Source organism: Bombina bombina, chromosome 2, assembly GCF_027579735.1.
Source record: "Bombina bombina isolate aBomBom1 chromosome 2, aBomBom1.pri, whole genome shotgun sequence".
Taxonomy (NCBI): Eukaryota; Metazoa; Chordata; class Amphibia; order Anura; family Bombinatoridae; genus Bombina; species Bombina bombina.
The window spans coordinates 165,290,580-165,304,407 of NC_069500.1; the positions used below are offsets into that span (position 1 = coordinate 165,290,580).

The window sequence follows — 13,828 nt, forward strand, 5'->3', positions numbered from 1 at the left end:
GAGGGGTGTATTTATAGGCATTTTGAGGTTTGGGAAACTTTGCCCCTCCTGGTAGGAATGTATATCCCATACGTCACTAGCTCATGGACTCTTGCTAATTACATGAAAGAAATTTAATTATTCACATGCATTATCCCAAATATGAAACTGACTGTCTGAAAATAAGGAACGTTGAACATCCTGAATCAAGGCAAATAAATGTTTAAACACATATTTAGAACTTTATATAAAAGTGCCCAACCATAGCTTAGAGTGTCACAGAAAATAAGACTTACTTACCCCAGGACACTCATCTACATGTAGTAGAAAGCCAAACCAGTACTGAAACGAGAATCAGTAGAGGTAATGGTATATATAAGAGTATATCGTCGATCTGAAAAGGGAGGTAAGAGATGAATCTCTACGACCGATAACAGAGAACCTATGAAATAGACCCCGTAGAAGGAGATCATTGAATTCAAATAGGCAATACTCTCTTCACATCCCTCTGACATTCACTGCACGCTGAGAGGAAAACCGGGCTCCAACCTGCTGCGGAGCGCATATCAACGTAGAATCTAGCACAAACTTACTTCACCACCTCCATAGGAGGCAAAGTTTGTAAAAACTGATTTGTGGGTGTGGTGAGGGGTGTATTTATAGGCATTTTGAGGTTTGGGAAACTTTGCCCCTCCTGGTAGGAATGTATATCCCATACGTCACTAGCTCATGGACTCTTGCTAATTACATGAAAGAAAGTATATTTATGCAATATTCATTTTTAATAGTGTTTTTATTGTACTGTACTGTGTATTTACTGTAAATATTTCACATTCAAATATCCTTCCCATAGGGTAATATGTTTTATGTATAATATAAAATTAAATACCACTCCACTTGTTTTGACCTAAAGAACCTGAATAAACTATACATGGTTTAAAAGGGACAGTAATATAAAATGCTTAATTATACATAATAAAACAACATTGTCATTATGTGTGTTGTCACCTTTTACTGCAATTTAACAAGTCTGAAAACTGCGGATGTTCTAGCCCTGAAATCAGAAAGAGCACATGGCAGGCTTCACAAGTACATATTAGCTCCCTTCAAATAAGAAAAGCGATAGGTGGTCTGACTATTGAAAAACAGTTGCAGCAAACAAGGCGTTCTGTTTAAATATAGTTCAGAGTGATATGTTAGTTAATTGGAAGATTACAGAAAAGTGTTGTAATTATTAGGATTTTACTGTCCCTTTAATTAAGCCCACAAATGGCTGTTAGAAAAGTTGGGAGAATAGTAGACATGCAGAGGTTTTGGATGCCTCCAAATGCAGAAGAAGGCGGGTCGGCTCTTTTCGGAGACTGATTTATTCTTGTGAAAGTGCAAAACACGAAGGGGCCAAGTTAAGAAGCAGCGAGCGCTTCTGTTTCCACGCGAGCCTTCAGGCTCGCCGGAAACTTAAGTTAAGAAGCAGCGGTTTTAGGACCGCTGCTCCTTAACTCGTCCTCCACCTCTGAGGCGGCAGACGGCAATCATTGCGATCGGATACAATCGGGATGATTGACACCCCCTGCTAGCGGCCGATTGGCCACGAATGTGCAAGGGGTGGCATTACACAAGCATTTCACACAAAATGCTTGTGCAATGATAAATGCTGACAGCGTATGCTGTGGGCATTTATCAATGTGGGGCAGACATGATCCAGTACAACGGATCATGCCCGCACATGAATAAATCAGCCCCTAAGATCTGAATTTGAAGAGACCTTAGTGTGTAGCACTTTCACAAGGAGAAATACGGCTACAAAAAGAGATGAATGTCACCTTTCTGTTTTTATTGAAGGTTTTCTAAAAACTGTTTTAGAAGGGGTTTTAGGTCCTGGTAAACTGTTTCACTTCAGTGATCAATAATTAGACTTCTGCTTTAAGGATGTGGGGTTTGTGCCACTTATTTTCATTCTTGGTGGAACTGCATTTTTTTTTTTTTAAGGTTTTGGGACATGGGATTGGCTCTCCTTGGTTGTCTCTGAGGTTTTGTGAAATGTTGTGATCTGCATGTCAACACTTTTCAACAAAGTGAACAAGAAATTTAACAAAGTTATAAATCAATTTATTGCACAAACATGTTCTTATGAAAAACTGTACAGAGCAGAGAGTTGCCAGTCCCAAATATGGTTTAAAGCAGATTTCTCAATTATGTCCTATTCCAAACTGGCAGATGTTCTGAACATTAGGGAGAGTTTCTTAAAGGTTTATTCCTTGTTCACTTAGTATTGTTTACCTCCATTTAATTTTGGTTACACTGTCAGATAATAGAGTCAGTAATGCACAGAACGATACTGTGTTGTTCTTACCTTACTGGAGGGCTTGTATGCATGCAGATGATATGGCTAATGACCGTAAATCTAATTATGTTTATTAGCTTTTACCTAATTACTTAAAGGGACCGTCTACACCAGAATAACACAGTTATATTAATACCCTTTTTACCTCTGGGATTAGCTTGTATCTAAGCCTCTGCAGACTGCCCCTTTATCTCAGTGCTTTTTACAGACTTGCATTTTAGCCAATCAGTGCTGGCTCCTAGGAACTCCACGTGCGTGAGCACAGTGTTATCTATATGAAACACATGAACTAACACCCTCTAATGGTGAAAAACTGTCAAAACTGCCCTGAGATGAGAGGCGGCCTTCAAGGGCTTAGATATTAGCATATGAACCTCCTAAATTTAGCTTTCAACTAAGAATACCAATATAACAAAGCAAATTTGGTTATAGATGTAAATTTGAAAATTGTTTAAAATTACATGCCCTATCTGAATAATGAAAATTTGTTTTGGACTTGACTGTCTAGTGTAAAATAAGGAATGGAAACAGGACAGTGAAATAACAATAATAAATGAATGAAACGGGACACGTAATCTGATGAACATCAAGTCTTTAGAGTAAAATAAGACAATTGAGCACAGGGTAAAAAAGGGTAGCAAAAAAGCAGTAAAAATTAAGCTATACAAAATAATTTGAAATCTTACATATGGTTAAGGGGTTGAACAGCCAAAGGGTTAAAGCCAAGAGCAATTTAGGGAATACTTTTGTATGACAGAGTTACTGCATGATAGTAACACAATGGCAGCAATGATGGAAGTCAAGTGAAAACTGGGCCCTTACAGTAATGAGTGTTTGGTACCAAGAGGAATCAAAATACTAAAACTAAAACCAGCCCTCAGACAGGACTACAGTCTACAATGCTAAATTAAAATAGGTATAAGCAGAACTGATGCTGACAAGAAGGGAAGGGGTATATGTAAGGGTTCAGAGAGCCTGAAGTTTTCTAGAAACTCCAGTCTAGTCAAAATATACAAAACAGATATAGCCAATCAGTACTTGCACATAAACGGGAAGTTTAACAGAAATAACACATAATTTATCAGGTTTGCTCCACTTCTTAGCTGACTGTCTCTATTAGCCAATGGAAACACATTTAAATATTCAAGCCAATTTTAATCCTGTGAGAGATTGCTTCTAGCATTATTACTACTGTCTCTAACCAATGTAAATAATCTGTAGTGTTGTTGCTTTGAACCTGGCGTTTATAACTATGTTAATACAAGCAAACCATATCGCAAAACGGGAATTAATATGTTCTAAAATATATTTTATACATGTAACAACTGGAGAGACATATGACCTGCAAAGTATTTACAGGTTTGTTTCTAATGAATAGAAAGCTAAAAGATAATATGGTGAACATTATTGCATAAAACTTAAGTGGTGTCATTATATATTTGAAATCATTATACAGAACCAAAGAGGGTAAAATAAGTTCTCCACAGCAGGAAAAGTAATCTGTATAACATTAAAGTTATCCTCTGTTTTATTATCCTTGTTGTATAAAAGGTAAGAAGCTAGTTCACAGTACAGTAAATCAGAATCACTTTCTCGGACATATATATATATATATATATATATTTTTTTTTTTACTGTATAAATGCAAGCAACTAAAAGAAACTGGAGTCCATCACAGTTTTAAAGCTAACAGCAGTATATTTGATAAAATAAAATCTTCAATAAAGCCATCATTTATATAATTACATCAATTATGATCCCTTTACGCTTGGCAGGTTAGACACTTTATATTCATTATAACAGGAAAACTGCAATTTAGTCACTACTGGGAGATCCAGAGCTGCTAGAAGTTGAGGAGGAGGAAGAATGGTGCTCGCGTTTCCTTTTCTTTCTGTCTTTTTTGCTGTGCTTTCCTTTTCTTGATTTTTTTTCTTTCTTTTGTGTCTTTTTCTTCTTTGACTTAGGACCGTCCTCAGATTCACTTGACGAATGTGATCTATAAAAAAAAATATATTATGGACTTTTTACCTCTGTGATTACCTTGTACCTTACAAAGACTCACCGATGTGAAAGAAATCCAGCTGTTTTAATGGACCGAAAATAGTGCAATATGTACAAAAACGAACAGCTAAAATATTATATTAAATTAGTCGTTAAAGATGATATTATACAAATATTACTAAGAAGGATTTGGACACGTTAATGTTTAAAAGTTTAACAAATTCGCTACATTTCAATATTGTAACACTTCGCATCTAATTATCGGCAGTAGCCGAAGTAGAATAATTCTAAGAACACTCTGCATTCTTTGACATCTTGATAGCTTATTGTGCAAAGCGGCAACAGAAACTATGTTAGCTGTTATATCCCTTAATCTGTTATGTATAACCTACTGTGATCTCTAATAAAGGAATGGGTGTAATTTCGTCGCAACCACTATTTATGCAGTGCTAGCAGAATGAATTTAGTTCTACCAAAAAGCTATGCATACAAAGCATCTTTGCTATTTAGTGCAATGTTATGAAAAAATATAACCAGGTGAGAAGACATTCAAATTTTAGCGAAACGGCACTTTGTAGCATATGGCAATCGAACTATACTTTGAACAGTATTATAGACAAGATTCTAGAGACTCAGATCCACACATGATAGGGGGAGTGGGACCGCTACGCCACCCTACATGTGATTGATCACGGCAGTGGTAGGGAGGAGGGGGGGGAAGGTAGAGAGGGGATCCTATGTGGGATCCATGTTTGTAAAGGGATGGGGGTTTACTAATGAGGGGGGAAGGGGCAGCTACACTACGGAAACAATTTTTTTTTTTAATTTTTTCAAACCCACCCCAATAATTTATAGCAAACTGGGTACTGGCAGACAGCTGCCAGTACCTAAGAAGGTGGCAAATAGGTAGAGGGGTGAGGGTTAGAGAGCTGTTTGGGGGAGCTCAGGGAGGTTGGGTGGTAAGGGGGATCCTATACTGCAGAAATTATATTAAAAAACAAACAAACCATATTTTAGTACTGGCAGACTTTCTGCCAGTACTTAAGATGGCAGTGACAATTGTGAGGTGGGGAAGAGAGCTGTTTGAGAGGGGTCAGGGGGTGGGATATGTCAGGTGGGAGGCTGATCTCTACACTAAAGCTAAAATTAACCCCTTCACTGCTGGGCATAATACAAGTGTGGTGTACAGCGGAATTTAGCGGCCTTCTAATAACCAAAAATGAACGCCAAAGCCATATATGTCTGCTATTTCTGAACAAAGGGGATCCCAGAGAAGCATTTATAAACATTTGTGCCATAATTGCACAAACTGTTTGTAAATAATTTCAGTGAGAAACCTAAAGTTTGTGAAAAAGTGAACAATTTTTTTTTATTTGATCGCATTTGGCGGTAAAATGGTGGTATGAAATATACTCAACTTTGGGTTGTCAACTAAAAAAACCCCATATAAAATGTGAAGGGTTTTTCAGGGATTCCTGACAGATATCAGTGTTACAATGTAACTATCGCTAATTTTGAGAAAAAAAAATGGTTTGGAAATAGCAAAGTGCTACTTGTACTTATTGCCCTATAACTTGCAAAAAAAGCAAAGAACATGTAACTATTGGGTATTTCTAAACTCAGGACAAAATTTAGAAACCATTTAGCATGGGTGTTTTCTCGTGGTTGTAGATGTGTAACAGATTTTGGGGGTCAAAGTTAGAAAAAGTTTTTTTAAATTTTTCATCATATATAAAAAAATATAGTAAATTATATGATATGATGAAAAACAGAATTTATGCTTACCTGATAAATTACTTTCTCCAACGGTGTGTCCGGTCCACGGCGTCATCCTTACTTGTGGGATATTCTCTTCCCCAACAGGAAATGGCAAAGAGCCCAGCAAAGCTGGTCACATGATCCCTCCTAGGCTCCGCCTACCCCAGTCATTCGACCGACGGACAGGAGGAAATATGCATAGGAGAAACCATATGATACCGTGGTGACTGTAGTTAGAGAAAATAATTCATCAGACCTGATTAAAAAAACCAGGGCGGGCCGTGGACCGGACACACCGTTGGAGAAAGTAATTTATCAGGTAAGCATAAATTCTGTTTTCTCCAACATAGGTGTGTCCGGTCCACGGCGTCATCCTTACTTGTGGGAACCAATACCAAAGCTTTAGGACACGGATGAAGGGAGGGAGCAAATCAGGTCACCTAAACGGAAGGCACCACAGCTTGCAAAACCTCTCTCCCAAAAATAGCCTCCGAAGAAGCAAAAGTATCAAATTTGTAAAATTTGGCAAAAGTGTGCAGAGAAGACCAAGTCGCTGCCTTACATATCTGGTCAACAGAAGCCTTGTTCTTGAAGGCCCATGTGGAAGCCACAGCCCTAGTGGAGTGAGCTGTGATTCTTTCAGGAGGCTGCCGTCCGGCAGTCTCATAAGCCAATCGGATAATGCTTTTAAGCCAAAAAGAAAGAGAGGTAGAAGTTGCTTTTTGACCTCTTCTTTTACCAGAATAAACAAGAAACAAGGAAGATGTTTGTCTGAAATCTTTAGTAGCCTCTAAATAGAATTTTAGAGCACGGACTACGTCCAAATTGTGTAACAAACGTTCCTTCTTTGAAACTGGATTCGGACACAAAGAAGGTACAACTATCTCCTGGTTAATATTTTTGTTGGAAACAACTTTCGGAAGAAAACCAGGCTTAGTACGCAAAACCACCTTATCTGCATGGAACACCAGATAGGACGGAGAACACTGCAGAGCAGATAACTCTGAAACTCTTCTAGCAGAAGAAATTGAAACCAAAAACAAAACTTTCCAAGATAATAACTTAATATCTACGGAATGTAAGGGTTCAAACGGAACCCCTTGAAGAACTGAAAGAACTAGATTTAGACTCCAGGGAGGAGTCAAAGGTCTGTAAACAGGCTTGATTCTAACCAGAGCCTGAACAAATGCTTGAACATCTGGCACAGCTGCCAGCCGTTTGTGAAGTAAAACAGATAAAGCAGAGATCTGTCCCTTCAGAGAACTTGCAGATAATGCTTTCTCCAAACCTTCTTGTAGAAAGGATAGAATCTTAGGAATTTTTATCTTGTTCCAGGGGAATCCTTTGGATTCACACCAACAGATATATTTTTTCCATATTTTATGGTAAATTTTTCTAGTTACAGGCTTTCTAGCCTGAATCAGAGTATCTATTACAGAATCTGAAAACCCACGCTTTGATAAAATCAAGCGTTCAATCTCCAAGCCGTCAGTTGGAGGGAGACCAGATTCGGATGTTCGAATGGACCTTGAACAAGAAGGTCCTGTCTCAAAGGTAGCTTCCATGGTGGAGCCGATGACATATTCACCAGGTCTGCATACCAAGTCCTGCGTGGCCACGCAGGAGCTATCAAGATCACCGAAGCCCTCTCCTGATTGATCCTGGCTACCAGCCTGGGAATGAGAGGAAATGGTGGGAACACATAAGCTAGGTTGAAGGTCCAAGGCGCTACTAGTGCATCCACTAGAGTCGCCTTGGGATCCCTGGATCTGGACCCGTAGCAAGGAACCTTGAAGTTCTGACGAGACGCCATCAGATCCATGTCTGGAATGCCCCATAATTGAGTTATTTGGGCAAAGATTTCCGGATGGAGTTCCCACTCCCCCGGATGGAAAGTCTGACGACTCAGAAAATCCGCTTCCCAATTTTCCACTCCTGGGATGTGGATTGCAGACAAGTGGCAGGAGTGATCCTCCGCCCATTGAATTATTTTGGTCACTTCTTCCATCGCCAGGGAACTCCTTGTTCCCCCCTGATGATTGATATATGCAACAGTCGTCATGTTGTCTGATTGAAACCGTATGAATTTGGCCTTTGCTAGTTGAGGCCAAGCTTTGAGAGCATTGAATATCGCTCTCAGTTCCAGAATGTTTATCGGGAGAAGAGATTCTTCCCGAGACCATAGGCCCTGAGCTTTCAGGGGCTCCCAGACCGCGCCCCAGCCCACCAGACTGGCGTCGGTCGTGACAATGACCCACTCTGGTCTGCGGAAGCTCATTCCCTGTGACAGATTGTCCAGGGTCAGCCACCAACGGAGTGAATCTCTGGTCTTTTGATCTACTTGAATCGTCGGAGACAAGTCTGTATAATCCCCATTCCACTGTCTGAGCATGCACAGTTGTAATGGTCTTAGATGAATTTGTGCAAAAGGAACTATGTCCATTGCTGCAACCATCAATCCTATTACTTCCATGCACTGCGCTATGGAAGGACGAAGAACGGAATGAAGTACTTGACAAGAGCTTAGAAGTTTTGATTTTCTGACCTCTGTCAGAAAAATCCTCATTTCTAAGGAATCTATTATTGTTCCCAAGAAGGGAACTCTTGTTGACGGGGACAGAGAACTTTTTTCTTTGTTCACCTTCTATCCGTGAGATCTGAGAAAGGCTAGGACGATGTCCGTATGAGCCTTTGCTTTTGACAGAGACGACGCTTGAATCAGGATGTCGTCCAAGTAAGGTACCACTGCAATGCCCCTTGGTCTTAGAACCGCTAGAAGGGACCCTAGTACCTTTGTGAAAATTCTCGGAGCAGTGGCTAATCCGAATGGAAGTGCCACAAACTGGTAATGCTTGTCCAGAAAGGCGAACCTTAGGAACTGATAATGTTCCTTGTGGATAGGAATATGTAGGTACGCATCCTTTAAATCCACCGTGGTCATAAATTGACCTTCCTGGATGGTGGGAAGGATCGTTCGAATGGTTTCCATTTTGAACGATGGAACCCTGAGAAATTTGTTTAAGATCTTGAGATCTAAAATTGGTCTGAATGTTCCCTCTTTTTTGGGAACTATGAACAGGTTGGAGTAAAACCCCATCCCTTGTTCTCCTATTGGAACTGGATGAATTACTCCCATCTTTAACAGGTCTTCTACACAATGTAAGAATGCCTGTCTTTTTATTTGGTTTGAAGATAATTGAAACCTGTGGAACCTTCCCCTTGGGGGTAGATCCTTGAATTCCAGGAGATAACCTTGAGAAACTATTTCTAGTGCCCAAGGATCCTGAACATCTCTTGCCCAAGCCTGAGCGAAGAGAGAAAGTCTGCCCCCCACCAGATCCGGTCCCGGATCGGGGGCCATCCCTTCATGCTGTTTTGGTAGCTTACCCTTGTTCCAGCCTTGCATCGGTCTCCAGGCTGGTTTGGGTTGTGAAGTATTACCCTCTTGCTTAGAGGATGTAGAATTAGAGGCTGGTCCGTTTCTGCGAAAGGGACGAAAATTAGGCTTATTTTTAGCCTTAAAAGACCTATCCTGAGGGAGGGCGTGGCCCTTTCCCCCGGTGATGTCTGAAATAATCTCTTTCAAATCAGGACCAAACAGTGTTTTACCCTTGAAAGGGATGTTAAGCAATTTTGTCTTGGAAGACACATCCGCTGACCAAGACTTTAGCCAAAGCGCTCTGCGCGCCACGATAGCAAACCCTGAATTTTTCGCCGCTAATCTAGCTAATTGCAAAGCGGCATCTAAAATAAAAGAGTTAGCCAATTTAAGTGCTTGAACTCTGTCCATAACCTCCTCATACGAGGATTCTTTATTGAGCGACTTTTCTAGTTCTTCGAACCAGAAACACGCTGCCGTAGTGACAGGAACAATGCATGAAATTGGTTGTAGAAGGTAACCTTGCTGAACAAACATCTTTTTAAGCAAACCCTCTAATTTTTTATCCATAGGATCTTTGAAAGCACAACTATCTTCTATAGGGATAGTAGTGCGTTTGTTTAGAGTAGAAACCGCCCCCTCGACCTTGGGGACTGTCTGCCATAAGTCCTTTCTGGGGTCGACAATAGGAAATAATTTCTTAAATATAGGGGGAGGAACAAAAGGTATGCCGGGCCTTTCCCACTCCTTATTTACTATGTCCGCCACCCGCTTGGGTATAGGAAAAGCATCGGGGGGCACCGGAACCTCTAGGAACTTGTCCATCTTACATAATTTCTCTGGAATGACCAAATTGTCACAATCATCCAGAGTAGATAATACCTCCTTAAGCAGTGCGCGGAGATGTTCTAATTTAAATTTAAATGTTACAACATCAGGTTCAGCTTGTTGAGAAATTTTTCCTGAATCTGAAATTTCTCCCTCAGACAAAACCTCCCTCCTTCAGATTGGTGTGAGGGTATGTCAGAACAGTTATCATCAGCGTCCTCTTGCTCTTCAGTGTTTAAAACAGAGCAATCGCGCTTTCTCTGATAAGTAGGCATTTTGGATAAAATGTTTGCAATAGAATTATCCATTACGGCCGTTAATTGTTGCATGGTAATAAGTATTGGCGCACTAGATGTACTAGGGGCCTCTTGTGTGGGCAAAACTGGTGTAGACACAGAAGGGGATGATGCAGTATCATGCTTACTCCCCTCATTTGAGGAATCATCTTGGGCAATATCATTATCTGTGGCATCATTGTCCCTACTTTGTTTGGACACTATGGCACAATTATCACATAAATTTAAATGGGGAGAAACCTTAGTTTTCATACATATAGAACATAGCTTATCTGATGGTACAGACATGTTAAACAGGCTTAAACTTGTCAACAAAGCACAAAAAACGTTTTAAAATAAAACCGTTACTGTCACTTTAAATTTTAAACTGAACACACTTTATTACTGAATATGTGAAAAAGTATGAAGGAATTGTTCAAAATTCACCAAAATTTCACCACAGTGTCTTAAAGCCTTAAAAGTATTGCACACCAAATTTACATTTAACCCCTATACAGTCCCAGTTATCAGCTTTGCTGAGACCCAACCAAGCCCAGAGGGGAATACGATACCAAATGACGCCTTCTATAAGCTTTTTCAGTGGTTCTTAGCTCCTCACACATGCATCTGCATGCCTTGCTCTCCAAAAACAACTGCGCATTAGTGGCGCGAAAATGAGGCTCTGCCTATGACTAGAAAAGGCCCCCATCTGAAAAAGGTGTCCAATACAGTGCCTGCCGTTTTTTAAAACAATCCCCAAGATTATAATAATTATTAAGAGTTATAATCTGCAAAATATGCTTAGCAAAGTAATCGTTTTAGCCCAGAAAAATGTCTACCAGTTTTTTAAGCCCTTATGAAGCCCTTTATTCTTTTACTTAATCTAAGAAAATGGCTTACCGGTCCCCATAGGGGAAATGACAGCCTTCCAGCATTACATAGTCTTGTTAGAAATGTGGCCAGTCATACCTCAAGCAGAAAAGTCTGCCAACTGTTTCCCCCAACTGAAGTTACTTCATCTCAACAGTCCTGTGTGGAAACAGCAATCGATTTTAGTAACGTTTGCTAAAATCATCTTCCTCTTACAAACAGAAATCTTCATCTCTTTTCTGTTTCAGAGTAAATAGTACATACCAGCACTATTTTAAAATAACAAACACTTGATTGAAGGATAAAAACTACATTTAAACACCAAAAAACTCTTAACCATCTCCGTGGAGATGTTGCCTGTGCAACGGCAAAGAGAATGACTGGGGTAGGCGGAGCCTAGGAGGGATCATGTGACCAGCTTTGCTGGGCTCTTTGCCATTTCCTGTTGGGGAAGAGAATATCCCACAAGTAAGGATGACGCCGTGGACCGGACACACCTATGTTGGAGAAATAATGATATCTTTAGAAAGTCCATTTAATGTAGAGGAAAAAAATATATATAATATGTGTGGGTACAGTAAATGAGTAAGAGGAAAATAACAGCTAAACACAAACACCGCAGAAATGTAAAAATAGCCCTAAGTCCTTAACGGTAAGAAAATTGAAAAATGGTCTGGTCAATAAGGGGTTAAAAAAACAAATAAAAAAAGGATACACTATAAAAGGCAAAAGTAAAAAAGTAACAGGACAACAAGTGACTGTATGCATATGCTATATACTTTTTAATATATTTTTTTTAATTAACTGGCGGGAACATCTAAGACTTTTAAAACCCCCCAAAAATCTTTCATGATTCAGACAGTTAAAAAACCAACAAAAAAACTTTCCAATTTTCTTTTATTATCAAATTTACCACATTCTTTTATTATCCTTAGTTGCAACGTAGGACGATGTAGCAGTACACACATGACTATTATACATCTGCAAGAACAGTAGGTGGCAGCAGTGTTTCCTGTCATGCCCTGCTTCACAAATGTGCATGCTACCTATCTAGTTATCCATCTCTTCAACAAAGAATACCATGAGGACAAAGTCAATATATTTTTTATGATTGTATGTTCTGTCTGAATCGCGAAAGAGAATTTTGGGTTTCTGGATCCTTTAATCTATAAAAAATAATGTAGTTTAAATAGATAAAAAACACCACTTTAGATGTTTAAACATAGTATTTGTTGCGTACAGATCATTTGAGAATTCACCAGCTCATTAGGAGATACAGATTTAGCAAAACAATGTTTGAAAGAAAAACCTAAGAAGTGCTGAAATCAATAGAATACACTCACTAATGTTCACATTACCTTTTCCGGTGCTTTTTGGGTTTTGCTTTTTCTTTTTTTTTCTTTTGCTTTTTCTTTTCAACTTCAATAACTTCTGTTGAAATGAACACAACATTTGAATAGGCAGAAATATTAATTGTCTCTGTTAAACATAAGTCAAATTAAGCACTTAATTTGTCAGTATTACTTTTAAGTTAACTGTAATGGGAACAAAACGATGGCAATATAAATCAAAAGGTATCTTCCTCATGAAGCTGTGCAATTTATTTGTTGCACTGTTATAGAATATTGCTATGGAAATGAGAGTAACAGAAGAACGTGTGGTTTTTGTGCTTTGTTTCGTCTAAAATAAATTGTTCTAATGCTTAATTCACATCTTTATTACAGCCTACAAACTGCTTGAATAAATGATAAAAAATATGGTTGCAATTAAGTTTAACATTCAGAAGGTGGCACCCATTTCACATCCAAACACAATGGTAGTATATCTAGTCAGCATACAAATATTATTTAGCTTTCATACCTACATATTAGCTTTAAATATAAATTACTGTGCTGCTACTTCAGGCATTGCAACCTTATCCTCGCAATTCTTCTTCTTAGGAATGTCTTAAGAATAATGAGCACTGAGCAATGCCCTGGTCATAAATAGCCGGCCCATAAATTTAGGAGTATTATTGTTATTATTCTTTATTGCTTTATTGATAAAGCCCCAACATATTCCGCAGCGCTACTCATGGGTACAAGGATAAAAGTACAACAAAGAAACAATACAATAAAAGACAAAATTTTACAGACAAATACAGGGGGAATTGAGGGCCCTATTCCCGTGGGAACTTTCAATCTAGATGGGTAGGAGGATGGGAAACAGGAGGTGAGGACTGCAAAGGTGAGAATAATATTAGTGAGGAGATAGATGAGGGCCACTGTTAGGTAAGTGAAGTTAATTTGTTAATGAGTCGGGTGATTAGCTTCCCTGAACAAAAAGGTCTTTAGGGAGCGTTTAAAGGAGGAGAAGTTAGGGGAGAGTCTGACAGCTTGAGGAAGTGCATTCCAG

General features: G+C 39.2%; 1 protein-coding gene across 2 annotated transcripts in view; it reads right to left on the reverse strand.

The window, feature by feature from the left end:
- Positions 1-2,066: 2,066 nt before the first annotated feature.
- Positions 2,067-13,828, reverse strand: part of SREK1IP1 (SREK1 interacting protein 1) — a 211,021-nt gene continuing 199,259 nt past the window's right edge. For both annotated transcript variants that reach the window (XM_053701328.1, XM_053701327.1), the window contains 2 exons: positions 12,793-12,865; positions 2,067-4,319 (listed from right to left, as the gene is read on the reverse strand). In XM_053701328.1, the coding sequence (XP_053557303.1) occupies positions 4,139-4,319; positions 12,793-12,865 (254 nt within the window). In that variant the 3' untranslated portion in view covers positions 2,067-4,138. The remainder of the gene's footprint in view (positions 4,320-12,792; positions 12,866-13,828) is intronic.